General features: G+C 50.3%; 2 protein-coding genes across 4 annotated transcripts in view; one reads left to right on the forward strand and one right to left on the reverse strand.

Moving 5' to 3' along the window:
• Nucleotides 1-13,089, reverse strand: part of ARHGEF4 (Rho guanine nucleotide exchange factor 4) — a 105,644-nt gene that overhangs the window by 91,055 nt on the left and 1,500 nt on the right. The window lies entirely within an intron of this gene.
• LOC147023415 (uncharacterized) overlaps nt 11,637-13,089 on the forward strand; it is a 29,066-nt gene continuing 27,613 nt past the window's right edge. The window contains exons 1-2 of the mRNA XM_085888819.1: nt 11,637-12,047; nt 12,192-12,328. Coding sequence (XP_085744945.1) covers nt 11,992-12,047; nt 12,192-12,328 — 193 coding nt within the window. The 5' untranslated portion in view covers nt 11,637-11,991. The remainder of the gene's footprint in view (nt 12,048-12,191; nt 12,329-13,089) is intronic.

The raw sequence follows: 13,089 nt of genomic DNA on the forward strand, positions 1-13,089 counted from the left end.
CAGGCCTGAGGCCGAGACCGGGTCGGGCCTACCCGTCTGGTGATGAGACGCGGAGCGGCGATGGCCCCGCAACCCGCGGGCCTCGTGGACAGTGCCTGGCAGGGGGTGGGAACGGGCCCCCTTGGTCGCACTATCTCAGCGCGGGGGGAAACAGGAGGGGGTTGCTGATGCTCGGGGTATAGAGGATCTTTATTATCCCTGGTGTGCGTCTCCACCTCGGCCAGGTCGCGCTGCCGGCCTCCCTCGGGCGTGCAGCTCCTGGCACCGACGCGAGCACCCCCTCGTCCGACTCTCTTCAGCTTCTCCAGCCACTGCAGGCTTCGGGCTCCAGACTTCCACACTCGTCCCCTCCGTTCCGACTCCTTCTCGTTCTCGTTCTCTTTCTCGTTCTCGTCCTGCTGACTCCTTCTCGTTCTCGTTCTCCTTCTCGTTCTCGTCCTGCTGACTCCTTCCCGTTCTCGTTCTCCTTCTCGTTCTCGTTTGCGACTCCCTTCTGACTGACGAACACCGTCCTTTTATCCCCCCCGTAACTTCGCCTTTGACCTTTCACCTCGCTCCCCATTGGCCCGAGAAAAAGTGGGCGTGAAGGCTTTTTGATCCACAAATTTGCATATATCGATCGCCCTGGGGGCGGGGCCAATTCGCCCCTCGCTCACCGATTGGACGGCAAAAAGTGGGCGTGTGTCGTTTTTGATCCGTTTTTGAAGCACAAAATCCGTGATTTTGTACACGCTGTTCGACGCGCGTTCTGCATGAGTCCAACACCGGTACCCACAGCGGGGCAAGAACGGTGGCGATGCTACGGTTGCGAGGTGTGATGTGAAGGTCGTGGCGGTTGTGGTGAAGCGGTGGTTGTGGTCGGTGGTTGATGTTGTGGTTGTGATCATGGCGGTTGGTCCAAAATAAAGATAGTAAAAGAAAAACGGCTATCCTGAAGAGTCGCAGCTCGCATAAATGACATGTATTCCCACTAGACAACGGGTTCGGGCCTAACTACACATGCACTTACCGAGATACCTCACCTAAGGGACCTGAATGGTGGTTTGCGAATCTGGTAACCACAACACTACCCCCTTCCCTTTTTACAGACTCGTCCCGAGTCGTCAAATTTTCGTGTGCCATCATGTGTAGTTTTCCCCTAGTACATTTTACCTACGGATCCCTGAGTGTGACATTCATGGTATTCGTGTCCCCAAAATAAATAACCTGAGGGCTGCGTAACTATCTAAACAAACTCACTCATACGGACGACTTAAATAAAATTGCCGGCGCTAAGACATACATGCCGGGGGCGCACTCATATTTACAGTACATCTTACCTTAACTTACAAATTTTACACTAAACCATGGCCCAGGATCATTGAACTCTGCAAAAAGAAAGCAGTTAGCAGGGAGCCAGGCTGCCCGCATGCAGTCTCTGGCTCAAACAATGCAGGTGACAGGGAACGTGGCTGGCTGCTCACACGCAGTCCAAGGCCTTCCCTTTTGAACTGAACGCAGTGAACCACAACGGTGCATGGGCCGCACAAACGTAGTCTCCGTGCCAGCTCAAGTGGCACACGGAATGAGCACAACGAGTGGATGGATGGACACAAACACGGTGCACGGGCCGCCACTGCAGGCCCGTGTTGTAGCCGCCAACAGGGCAGTTCTCGCAGCTTGCAAACTGTTGCTTTCTGATCCTGGCGCACATGGAAACGAACAGGGGGGGCAAAGCAAAAATTGAACGGGGCTGGTGAACGTGGGCAGTGGGCATGGCATGGCATGGCAAAGGTGAGCAGGCAAACACAGCCCGCAGAAGAAGGCCGCTGCAGGCAAACATAGCGGGCAGATGAACTGGCCGGCACAGGCCTTGAAGCAAACACGGCCAGCAGATGGCATAGGCCTTGCAGCAAAACAACAGCTGCCGATGAAGTTGGCCGGCCTCCGCCTTGAAGCAAAACACGGCCAGCCGATGAAGTTGGCCAGCTCTTGTCGTTCAGTGGAGGTTGGTGGAGGGAGTGCGGTGGTGCTGGCCACTTGGAGGGCGGGCTCGGACCTACCTACCTGTCTCCCTCCCAACCTATCGCCTTTGCCTGTCACTGTACATACCCACTCCCTTAATTTGTCAAACCCCAATTTAGCCCCAACTTATTTTTTTTTTTGTTGTTTTTATTTTTACTCCCCCACTATAAATCGTCCCCTAACCCCCTTTATCGTCCTTGTTCGGCTAACCTATACTGTCACCTAGCCTACTCCCAACCCCTACGTTCCCTTCCCGGAGAGGAACAAGGGAGAGCTAACGTCCTGTGTCGAGGCCCAACGAAGCCTCAGAATGGCCTCCCCAGAGTTCGGCGATCTTACCCAAAGTGGGTCCAGCGGCCCACAACGAGAGCGAGGGGATGGATGGTGCGGAGGGGTACATCTCCTAATCTACCCTAACCATTTAACTGTTAAACTACCCCGGGGCTTTCAACAAGCGCCTCTTGCTTAAACTATTGGTTCTATAAACCCAGATTCCCGTCGCCTGTGTTGGTGTCCTTACAATTTCGGGCCTCGCCCCCCAATTTTCTCTCCGTGCCCTCACACGGTCTCCTGGCTGGGACACGTGGCTCCCTTTGGCAGGCACGACCCTCTGCCGAATCTCCCGCTATGGCACCCCCGGGCACTACACTGCCTCCGAGCCTACCAGCTCCCTAACACCGGGGAGTGCCCCCCATGGCACCTCCCCTGAAACGCACACGTGGCAGGCCGGCCTCCCGGGCCCCTTTCCGAGGGTCACCCGTGCCCCCAACACTGCCCACGCGGCTAATGGCGCCCCGGGCCCCCGCACCAAGCAGGCGCACCCGTGCCCACTACTCTATCCCGGCCCCCCATGGGCCCATGGCCTACCGCGGCCGACTAGCCTGGTGCCCGGGGTACCCACTCAGCGATACTCACCTTTCGCAGCCACGCTCCCAAGCCCGTCAACAGGGCTCCTGCACCCCTCCAAATGGGTCTCGAGCCTACTTTCCCACCAACAACAAAACGACCTCCATTTTTCAATTTGACTAACCCAGCTAACTCACTTTACTCTGACCCCGGGGTCCCTTGGGCGGGAGTCATTCCTCCCCCCAATCACTCATCGCACCATGCATTCCCCATTCACTCCATACACACAGACCCGCTGGCCTCACTCACTCACCAAGCACATGCTTCCACTTCACTCACCAACAACTCTTCAACTCTTCAACACACACACCGCTGAACTCTGCCATCCTCCTAACTACATCCCCTAACTAACTCGTGCTCCCACGTCGTCCCTTAAACTACAGCACGTTCCTTTTAACACTACGTAGCTAAGCTACGTCCCCTCTACACATTCACTGCCTGTCACTGTCTCAAATGTAATCCCATTTTATTTCCCAACCTAAATCTCGCTACAATCCCTCTAACTAATCCATTCCACGGACTCCATGAGGACTTACCCCTGCCCCATGAAGTCGGTCTAGCTAAGCTAACCCTTCCCCCTAACTAGTTTCCATCCTGTGCCCCGGGTTAAGGGGGTCTTTCACCCTTTGCCCAGGAATCCTGTACACCCGAAAGTGAGGCTTGCTTTTTTTTATTTTTATTTTTTCCATGCGCAGCACCTGCGCGGCAACTCGCGCTCTTTGCACCTTGCAACTGCCCGTGACGTCATGCAGCTGCACGTGTTCCTCGTCCCTCCTTGGACGGGACCATCCGGCAGAGATACCCCTCCTGCCGGATTCCAACCACACGTGCAGCCATGATGTCACCGTGCGCAAAAAAAAAAACACAAGCCCCACGTCTCGAGGGGTTTCCCACGCGAACACATGTGCTTTGCCCGTTGGAGCTGAACACACACGATCGCGTGGAGAACCCGTCCGGTCCAAATCCATTTACCTGCCTAAACTTTGTCCGTCCGCGGGATCGGCAAATCCACCGCGTGCGTTTCCGGACCGGGACTTCACTCCCGCAAGCGAGCACGTGGTGGTCTCGTGCGTTGCACAGCACGAACCGCGTGCTCACTGCTGGGTGAACCCGGCACGGTCCTCGAAACAACTACAGCCGCTACTCGGCTTTCTCTCCTCTGTCGCCGTCGTCGTCTCCATTCCACCCACGCACACCTGCGTGTTACGACGCACACAGTCCACACCATCACATTCACACCGGGAGATGCGGCTGCGTGCTCCCGCATGCCAACCGACATCTCCCTCACATACCGCTCTCTCACACACACGGTCTCCCTTGCACACAGCGACCTTGCACACGGCCGTTCACTCACGCGTTCCTCACTACTCTCACACCGTGCCTCATCCACACACGCGGGGGCACTCACCCGCGGTACCTCACTCATACACACGGCGACACTCACACACGCGGTCTCTTCCACACACGGTGCCTCACCCACACACGCGGGGGCACTAACCCGCGGTGCCTCACTCACACTCCGTGCCTCATCCACACACGGCGTGCTGGGAAGCACGTACTCCGGCACCATCGCCACCACACCACTCACACGTGGTGCCTCACTCATACTGGCCGTTTCACTCACACACACGGCCTCACTCACACACGGTGCCCCATCCACACCCGGCGTGCTGGGAAGCACGCACTCTGGCACCATCGCCACCACACCACTCACACACGGGGTCGCTTCCACACACGGTGCCGCACTCACACCTTGCACCACACACACAGGGACAACCACACTGGGGATTTGTGTCCCCACAAGGGTCTCCGGGGCCTCTACACCCCCAAGCTCTCCGTGCACCCGTCCACAGCACTCGTCCCCTCAACCTCGCAAAGCACGACCGAACTCACCTGGTCGTGACTCGCCTCAAGGGGGCATACTCCCTCCCCTCGTTCCTGGAGGAGGCCATCCAGGTGCTCGCACCGGGTCCCAACACGCTCCGCGAGCTCAACCCCATTGTCCTCCACTACCTCCGTGTGTGCGTGCGCGTCACTTACCCCGTCTTCATCGTGTAGTCTTCCCTCTATCGTTCCCATCTCCCGTGTCTCTGCCAACTCTTCACCCTTTACCTCCCTTGTCTCAACTATTATTTCTGTTGTCGTCACCTCGTGTCTCGTCTCACACGTTTTGGTCTCCCCATTTAATTTTTCCCTTTCGGTCATCGTCACGACCCTCGCCCAACACGTTCCACGAATTATTTTTTCACCCGCCTCCACCGCGGGCCTGTCAGCCGTTGCACCCCCACCCAGCTCGTTTGCTCCCACACGTGGAGTCGCCATTTTTATCTCCCCGGTCACGGCCTTCATGCCCGCCTGCAGGCTTCGGCCCATGTTCTGCGTCTCACCCCGCAGCTTTTTCATTTCCTCCTTCATGTTTGTTTCCATTCCGTTCATTTTTGTATCCATCTTTTCGTTTATTTGTTGTGTATTCGCATCCATCGTCGTTTTCACTTCATTTGTATTTGTATCCATCTTTTCGTTCATGCCTTTCATTTCGTTTTTCATTTCATTTGTATTTGTATCCATCGTCGTTTTCACTTCATTCATTTGTTTGTTCATTGCCGCCAGCATGGCGCATAGCTGGGCCATGTTGGATGCACTCAGCTGAGCCGTTTCGGCAAGGGTTGGGGAAGGGTCTTGGTGGAGAGGGGGGGGGGAGGTGTCATACACCGCGGCCGCTGCCGCACCCACCTCGGGCCCTGGGTTCAGTTGGGCGAGTCCGTGTTCCTGCACAATCAACATTTCCTGCTCGGGGATTCCATCCTGGACCATGGACTCTACATTATTACACATATACATTTCTAATACCCCCGGCTCCCGCTCGCCTTGAGACGCCATCTTGCTTCTCGTGAAGGGTTAATTTCGCTCGCTCGTAATTTGGAGGGAATCGGGGGTCGCTTCTCTCACCCCTGGACCGATTCCCGTGAATTTAGCCGGAGACAGGAGAGCCCGTTTTCCTGTTCTCCGATACCAGTGCCGCGAGGAGGGCGATGAATTTGTATCGCACGACCTGACACCAGTGTTGCGGATTTCGCGCCCGCCGGCGTGCGACGGCCACGTAACTCGAATCGCGGCACGTCGCCCACCGGACGGACAATCCAGTCGTGACCCTCTCGGACTAACGCCGGGAACCAGTCACGGGTGGACCTTTCGGTCTCACCGCGATCGAGCCAATCAGCCCCCGCGTGGGATAGGGTTGCTCGCCAAATTCGAACTACCTAAGTACCCACGCGGGGGGTAGACCGGGCGATCGCACCTCGCCGCAGGTCGACTTCGGACACGGGCCACTTAAGCGACCCGTTCCGTACTATCAGAATAACCGAGCGGTGTTATCGTCGACCTCGACGGTTCGATTAATTATCGGGCGTACTCAGCCCACTACCAACCCTTTACGTGAAGCAAGATGAGGGTTCAATGGGGGAAAAGACGAAGCGAAGCGGGAGAACAGTTCAACAATAAAGCACATTTATTCGCGGCACACGGGAAGCACACAAATTCAATTCCACCAAATGCACACAAAAAAAAGAAAACACACTTCCATTTACACAAAAAGCAAATATAAAAGTGAAAACACAGTGCAGAGCTAATACCGACTACCGAGCACACGGCAACACTTATACAATTCTACTTCACAGACGGCGCCGACAACACATACCCAAAACCAAGGAAAAGAACATCCCCAAGAATGAGGCAGGCCTGAGGCCGAGACCGGGTCGGGCCTACCCGTCTGGTGATGAGACGCGGAGCGGCGATGGCCCCGCAACCCGCGGGCCTCGTGGACAGTGCCTGGCAGGGGGTGGGAACGGGGCCCCCTTGGTCGCACTATCTCAGCGCGGGGGGAAACAGGAGGGGGTTGCTGATGCTCGGGGTATAGAGGATCTTTATTATCCCTGGTGTGCGTCTCCACCTCGGCCAGGTCGCGCTGCCGGCCTCCCTCGGGCGTGCAGCTCCTGGCACCGACGCGAGCACCCCCTCGTCCGACTCTCTTCAGCTTCTCCAGCCACTGCAGGCTTCGGGCTCCAGACTTCCACACTCGTCCCCTCCGTTCCGACTCCTTCTCGTTCTCGTTCTCTTTCTCGTTCTCGTCCTGCTGACTCCTTCTCGTTCTCGTTCTCCTTCTCGTTCTCGTCCTGCTGACTCCTTCCCGTTCTCGTTCTCCTTCTCGTTCTCGTTCTCGTTCTCGTTCTCGTTTGCGACTCCCTTCTGACTGACGAACACCGTCCTTTTATCCCCCCGTAACTTCGCCTTTGACCCCCTCCCTTTGACCTTTCACCTCGCTCCCCATTGGCCCGAGAAAAAGTGGGCGTGAAGGCTTTTTGATCCACAAATTTGCATATATCGATCGCCCTGGGGGCGGGGCCAATTCGCCCCTCGCTCACCGATTGGACGGCAAAAAGTGGGCGTGTGTCGTTTTTGATCCGTTTTTGAAGCACAAAATCCGTGATTTTGTACACGCTGTTCGACGCGCGTTCTGCATGAGTCCAACACCGGTACCCACAGCGGGGCAAGAACGGTGGCGATGCTACGGTTGCGAGGTGTGATGTGAAGGTCGTGGCGGTTGTGGTGAAGCGGTGGTTGTGGTCGGTGGTTGATGTTGTGGTTGTGATCATGGCGGTTGGTCCAAAATAAAGATAGTAAAAGAAAAACGGCTATCCTGAAGAGTCGCAGCTCGCATAAATGACATGTATTCCCACTAGACAACGGGTTCGGGCCTAACTACACATGCACTTACCGAGATACCTCACCTAAGGGACCTGAATGGTGGTTTGCGAATCTGGTAACCACAACACTATATATATATATATATATATATATATATATATATATATATATATATATATATATATATATATATGCATATATACATATATATATATATATATATATGTATATATACATATATGTTTGATGCACACACACACACAAACACACATATATATATATATATATATATATATATATATATATATATATATATATATATATATATATATATAATGTTATAGATTAGTGCTGGTGGGATTTGCACCCGACTCTTGACCTTAGTGTTAAGGATCTGGACATCACTTGAAAGCACCACCATCTCCGGGGTTATAACGCCGACTGGTTCAGTACAATTCCTGGGTTACGTGCCTCAGATCACGATACCAAAATACACCTGTGCCTTGCCAGCTGGGAGAATAGACCCCGGTTACAGACTGGTTTTGTCAGAGACCGAGCGAATTCTGCCAGTCTGTAACCATTTTGGTTTTATATACCAATCGAGCGAATTGTTTCTCAGCACGGCACGAATAAGCCCAAAGCGGCAACTTCATACCAATCAGCCAGATTTGTTGGGGACACATCAGGGAACACAACACAAGCAAGCATGCACGACAATGTTATAATCAATCTATAACCCATTCTTAACTAGGGAGCAACGGATTACGGGTTTTGAAGGGGACCCTAGCGAGATAAACCTTAGACAACATGCAGACAAGACAAGGAGTACTTGGTGATGCTTCATGGACAAGAGGAAAAGTGTCAAAGGCCCGAATGGGGCTCGTGACAAGCCGATGTCCACAGATTCGAACACCCAAGCTCAAACACACCGCGTGGCAAAATGGCGGCGTCGTCCTCCTTTTGTCGCACCGCCCACGCACGCAGCCTCAGCGTGTTCAGCTCCATAAGGTCGACGGTACCAGAGCGGAAGGTCCACGTGTGCTCCAGCTGGCCCTTCACAAGGTCCAACATCCAAATCCAGGCCTGGCCTGTTCACCAGACAAGGCCAAATCGGGGTGTTGGGCTCCGCAGGCGGATCGACAAACGTGTCGAGGACCTCCTCATAAAAGTCAATCGCCGACTCCCTTCAAGCAGCTCCTCCGGCCTCTTTCACGAAGCAGATCACAGACTCGACTCCAGCAGCCTCTCTTGCCTCTTTCACGAAGCAGATCGCAGACAGACACAGCCACCCCTTACACAGCCGATCGCGACTCCCACTCGTCGTTTCTCTCCAGGAGAAGGCAGACTGACCTCATCCAGTCACTTCCTTGCCTTTCTTTTGGCTCGCTCTTTATGAAAAGCGATCGCAAAAACCCTCATGCAGTTTCTCCTACTGCCGATTACCCGACTCGACACTCGTCGTTTCTCTGTTGCCTTCCCGGCGCTCGCTCGCCTCGAAGCCGATTGCTCCTCCGACTCGTTCGGAGAGGGGAACGGAGAAGAAGAACCTCTCCGTACACCACCACTGGACGATCAATGAACATGCCTCCTACACCTCCCGACACACATGTAACGCCCATTTACCGAACAACCTGGCTAAACATGCATTTAATGGGGGATCTTGGCTAATCCTATATTTAATAACACACTAAGGGCCATTTCCGCAACAATATATATATATATATATATATATATATATATATATATATATATATATATATATATATATTATATACACACACACAAACACACATATATACAAGCAGGTAGGCGGCGATGGGTCGCCGAGCATGGAAACTATAAGATATAGAGCAAAATGGATGTCACATAGTGGATAGGGAATCACCTTAAGATTATGCATATCAAATCTCATCCAGTTCCATCTACTGATAACTACTCGGTATCCATTTGAATGAAAAGCACCAAAAATGCGGTTTGAAATCGGAAATCCCCAAAGTTCGAGGGGGTGCTGTGGGTGAACAAAGATCTAAATCGAAAATCCAGCTTCATCGTTTGTGCACAATGTATTCCAGACAATTGGTGTGAATTTTCATGCCCATACGACCATAACCCAAGGAGGAGTAGCATTTGGCGCAAAGGCACCTCCAGCTCTCGCATATTATCGATTTTTGCACTAATTGAACTTTGACCCCTAACCTAAGCAATATTGGTCAATATGTCTTGAGGCAAAGTTGTAGTACTCATTGAGTCCCATGAACCTGCAAAGTTTCATTCGTATCAATGCACTCACCTGGTCGCTAGGGGGCCTTCAATTTTCGCCAATTTTCGTGCATACCCTAATTGTAGGGGGTGCTGCGGGTAAAGTATTCCATATATCACAAAAACCGGAATATATTTGATAGAGCATCACCTGTAGATCATTCTTGCCAAATTTCATAACCATACGTGGGATGATGGCTTTCGGAATTGATTTTGCGTGAACGGTACCGATTTTGAAGGTTTTTCGGTTTTTGCTTGGGAACCAAAGCGTCCCGAGCAACCATCACAATTTCCAAAGCACGAGGTCATAAGATGTACCTACCACCCGAGTTTGGTCAAAATCGGCCCACGTTTACTACCAATTATGCTGATGCCAAACGAACAAACATCCAAACAAACAGACAGAATTAGACAATAAAAGGTCACCTATTTCGGTGACCCAATATATATATATATATATATATATATATATATATATATATATATATATATATATATATATATATATATATATATATATATATACATATACACACAAATATATGTATATATATATATATATATATATATATATATATATATATATATATATATATATATATATATATATATATATATATACATACATACATGTGTGTGTGTGTGTCTGGTGTTGGCTTCATGGTTAGGGTGGTAGTGGTCATATGGCAGCTTTGCTGCCCGGGTAGCTATCACTTTCTTGAAGCGCGACTGTGTCGCTGATGCTGTGCCCCTCTACCAATACACACACTGGAACTGGTACTCATTTGGCCGATCTCGGAAGGATGACAGGCAGAGTCATCCCCCTTGTGTATTTATTCCGTGGTCAACGGGGCTTGAACTCAGGACCCTAGGATCCCAAGCCGCCACCCTAACCACTGAGCCAACACCAGGCTCTATGGTTAGGGTGCTGGGCTTGGGATCTGAGGATCATGAGTTAAAATCCAAATTTCTGTTGAATTACTACCAGGTGGGGTTGACTCTGCCTGTCATCCTTCCGAGGTCGGCAAAATGACTGCCAGCTTGCTGGTATCCGGTGTCGGAGTGACGACCCATCCTGGATTGTGCCCAACAGCACAGGAGACTGCTTCGGCAGCACCAATGCTCTGCATTGAGTACGGTCCCAATCGATGGATATATATGTTTACTCATTTCCTTGTAATACATTGGTGTCTGCTAATGTTGTCCTTGTCCTAGATATGATGCTCCTCTATCGTTGCCTATTGAAGATCTAAAGCAAATGTTCGAAACAAGCTTCATGTCCTGTTTATGGTTCATATGGAAAGAGAAATGCATTGGATGTCGAGTTGAAGAAAGTCAGCGTGAGATTGTCGGTGTGTATGGGAGACGGAGATGGTAATAAACACAAGCTTTCAAGAACTGGAAGGAAGAGCTGGTTTTACCTGAACGAGAGAGGAGAGTCTACAGGTGTAAGAAAACGGTGAGTGGGAGTTAGTTAGCCATTGGAATTAATAGAATGAAGAATGTTTACAAGGAGCGGTTTAGTAAGTGTATGTTTGTGACCTGGAGCTGGGAAGGGAAGAATGGCTGAGACTATTGAGGTTGAAAGGTCAAAGTCATCTGTTTTGATGACCCACTAACTCATGTGTTTTGAGAAAACAGTAATTCTGCTGTCAAGTATTGCAATGGGTAATGATAACATTGAACAAAGGTTTGGAATGGAATGGAGCTCAAAACATCACTCACCACCTTTACCTTAACATTCACAAGGTAACAGGGTGTGAATGATTTGTCGCGTATGATCTTTGAGTCACACACGAAAACTCGGCTGGCCTTTCCTTGAGCAATACCAGTTCATGTTGCTAGGATCTCAGGTTCACATCCAAGATACTGTGTTGATTTGAACATTTCTCACAAAATATCTCATGAGATATGATTAGATTATCAGATTTCATGAGAAATCGTCAAATATTTACCCCTGCCACTGAAGGTGGATGGAGGTTATGCATTCACCCGTTTATTTGGCTCTGGCTGTGAGCACGATATCTCAAAATGTTATGGATTGACTCGGACGAAACTTGGTGGACAGGTTGGGTGTGTTGCAAGAACAAGTCGATTTGATTTTTTTTTCAGGTCCGGATGCAGATCCGGCCTATCAGTGAGAAACAAGACCTAATCTGTTCAGCCTGGTGGAGGTATGCACTCTACGAGTGCCATTCTACTTGTGTAAAATATATATACTCGTGTTTTTCTTATTCATGTAAAAACACTCTAATATCTCCATTTTCCTTGTCTTGTATGGAAGCTCTTCTACTTTGACTATTCCATCCATCCATCAGGACCATACTCTGTGCAGAGCATTGGTGCTGTGTAAGCAGTCTCCTTGGCTATTGGGCACAATCCTGGACGGGTGACCACTCCGACACAAGATACCAGCAAGATGGCACTCGTTTTGCCAACCTCAGAAGGATAACAGGTAGAGTCAACCCCACCTGGTGTCAATTTAACAGCTGAGTGGGATTTGAACTCAGGATCATAAGATCCCAATCCCACCATCCAAACAATTAAGCCAACACCAAGCAATGACTATTCAATCACCGTGAAAATTAATAAAAGCTCCTGCTTGAAGTAATCCAACACATGTGGAGGTAATATCTTAGCGAGTTAACATAAAACCGGGGGATGACAGGATAACTCAGAAGACACATGATCACCATTGAGCTGCCTCCTCAAGTTTTGATCATGGGCAGGTTTGGACTTAATCAAAAGCTGAGATTCTGCAACAGTAGAGTGCTGCATGAGGAGGCCGAATATTCCTCACATATGGACGTAAATCTGGCAGTTCCATCTGTTTTTAGCTCATAACAAAAAAAAATGCTTGACATTTATTGAAATTAAGAGGCGATTGTGCACTGGTAGTTTGGATAATTCCCGAGCTAGGGTTCATTGCTGTGAAATTAACACTACTTGCATTTAATATGAGTATCAAGATATATATATATATATATATATATATATATATATATATATATATATATATATATATATATATATATATATATATATATATATATATATATATATACACATATACACTGGCAGAGACTACCCGTCACTTCGCTGCCGGAACAATTAGTCATCCTGTTTGCCAAAAATTGTGATATTGGTCACTGTGGCATCGGTTTACGGATTCAAAACAGTCATTGAAGCTACAGCCACATATCCTGTTACTTCCCT

The sequence above is a fragment of the Eptatretus burgeri genome, chromosome 7 (assembly GCF_056783735.1).
Source record: "Eptatretus burgeri isolate ZD-2024b chromosome 7, Ebu_testis_v1, whole genome shotgun sequence".
NCBI lineage: Eukaryota > Metazoa > Chordata > Myxini > Myxiniformes > Myxinidae > Eptatretus > Eptatretus burgeri.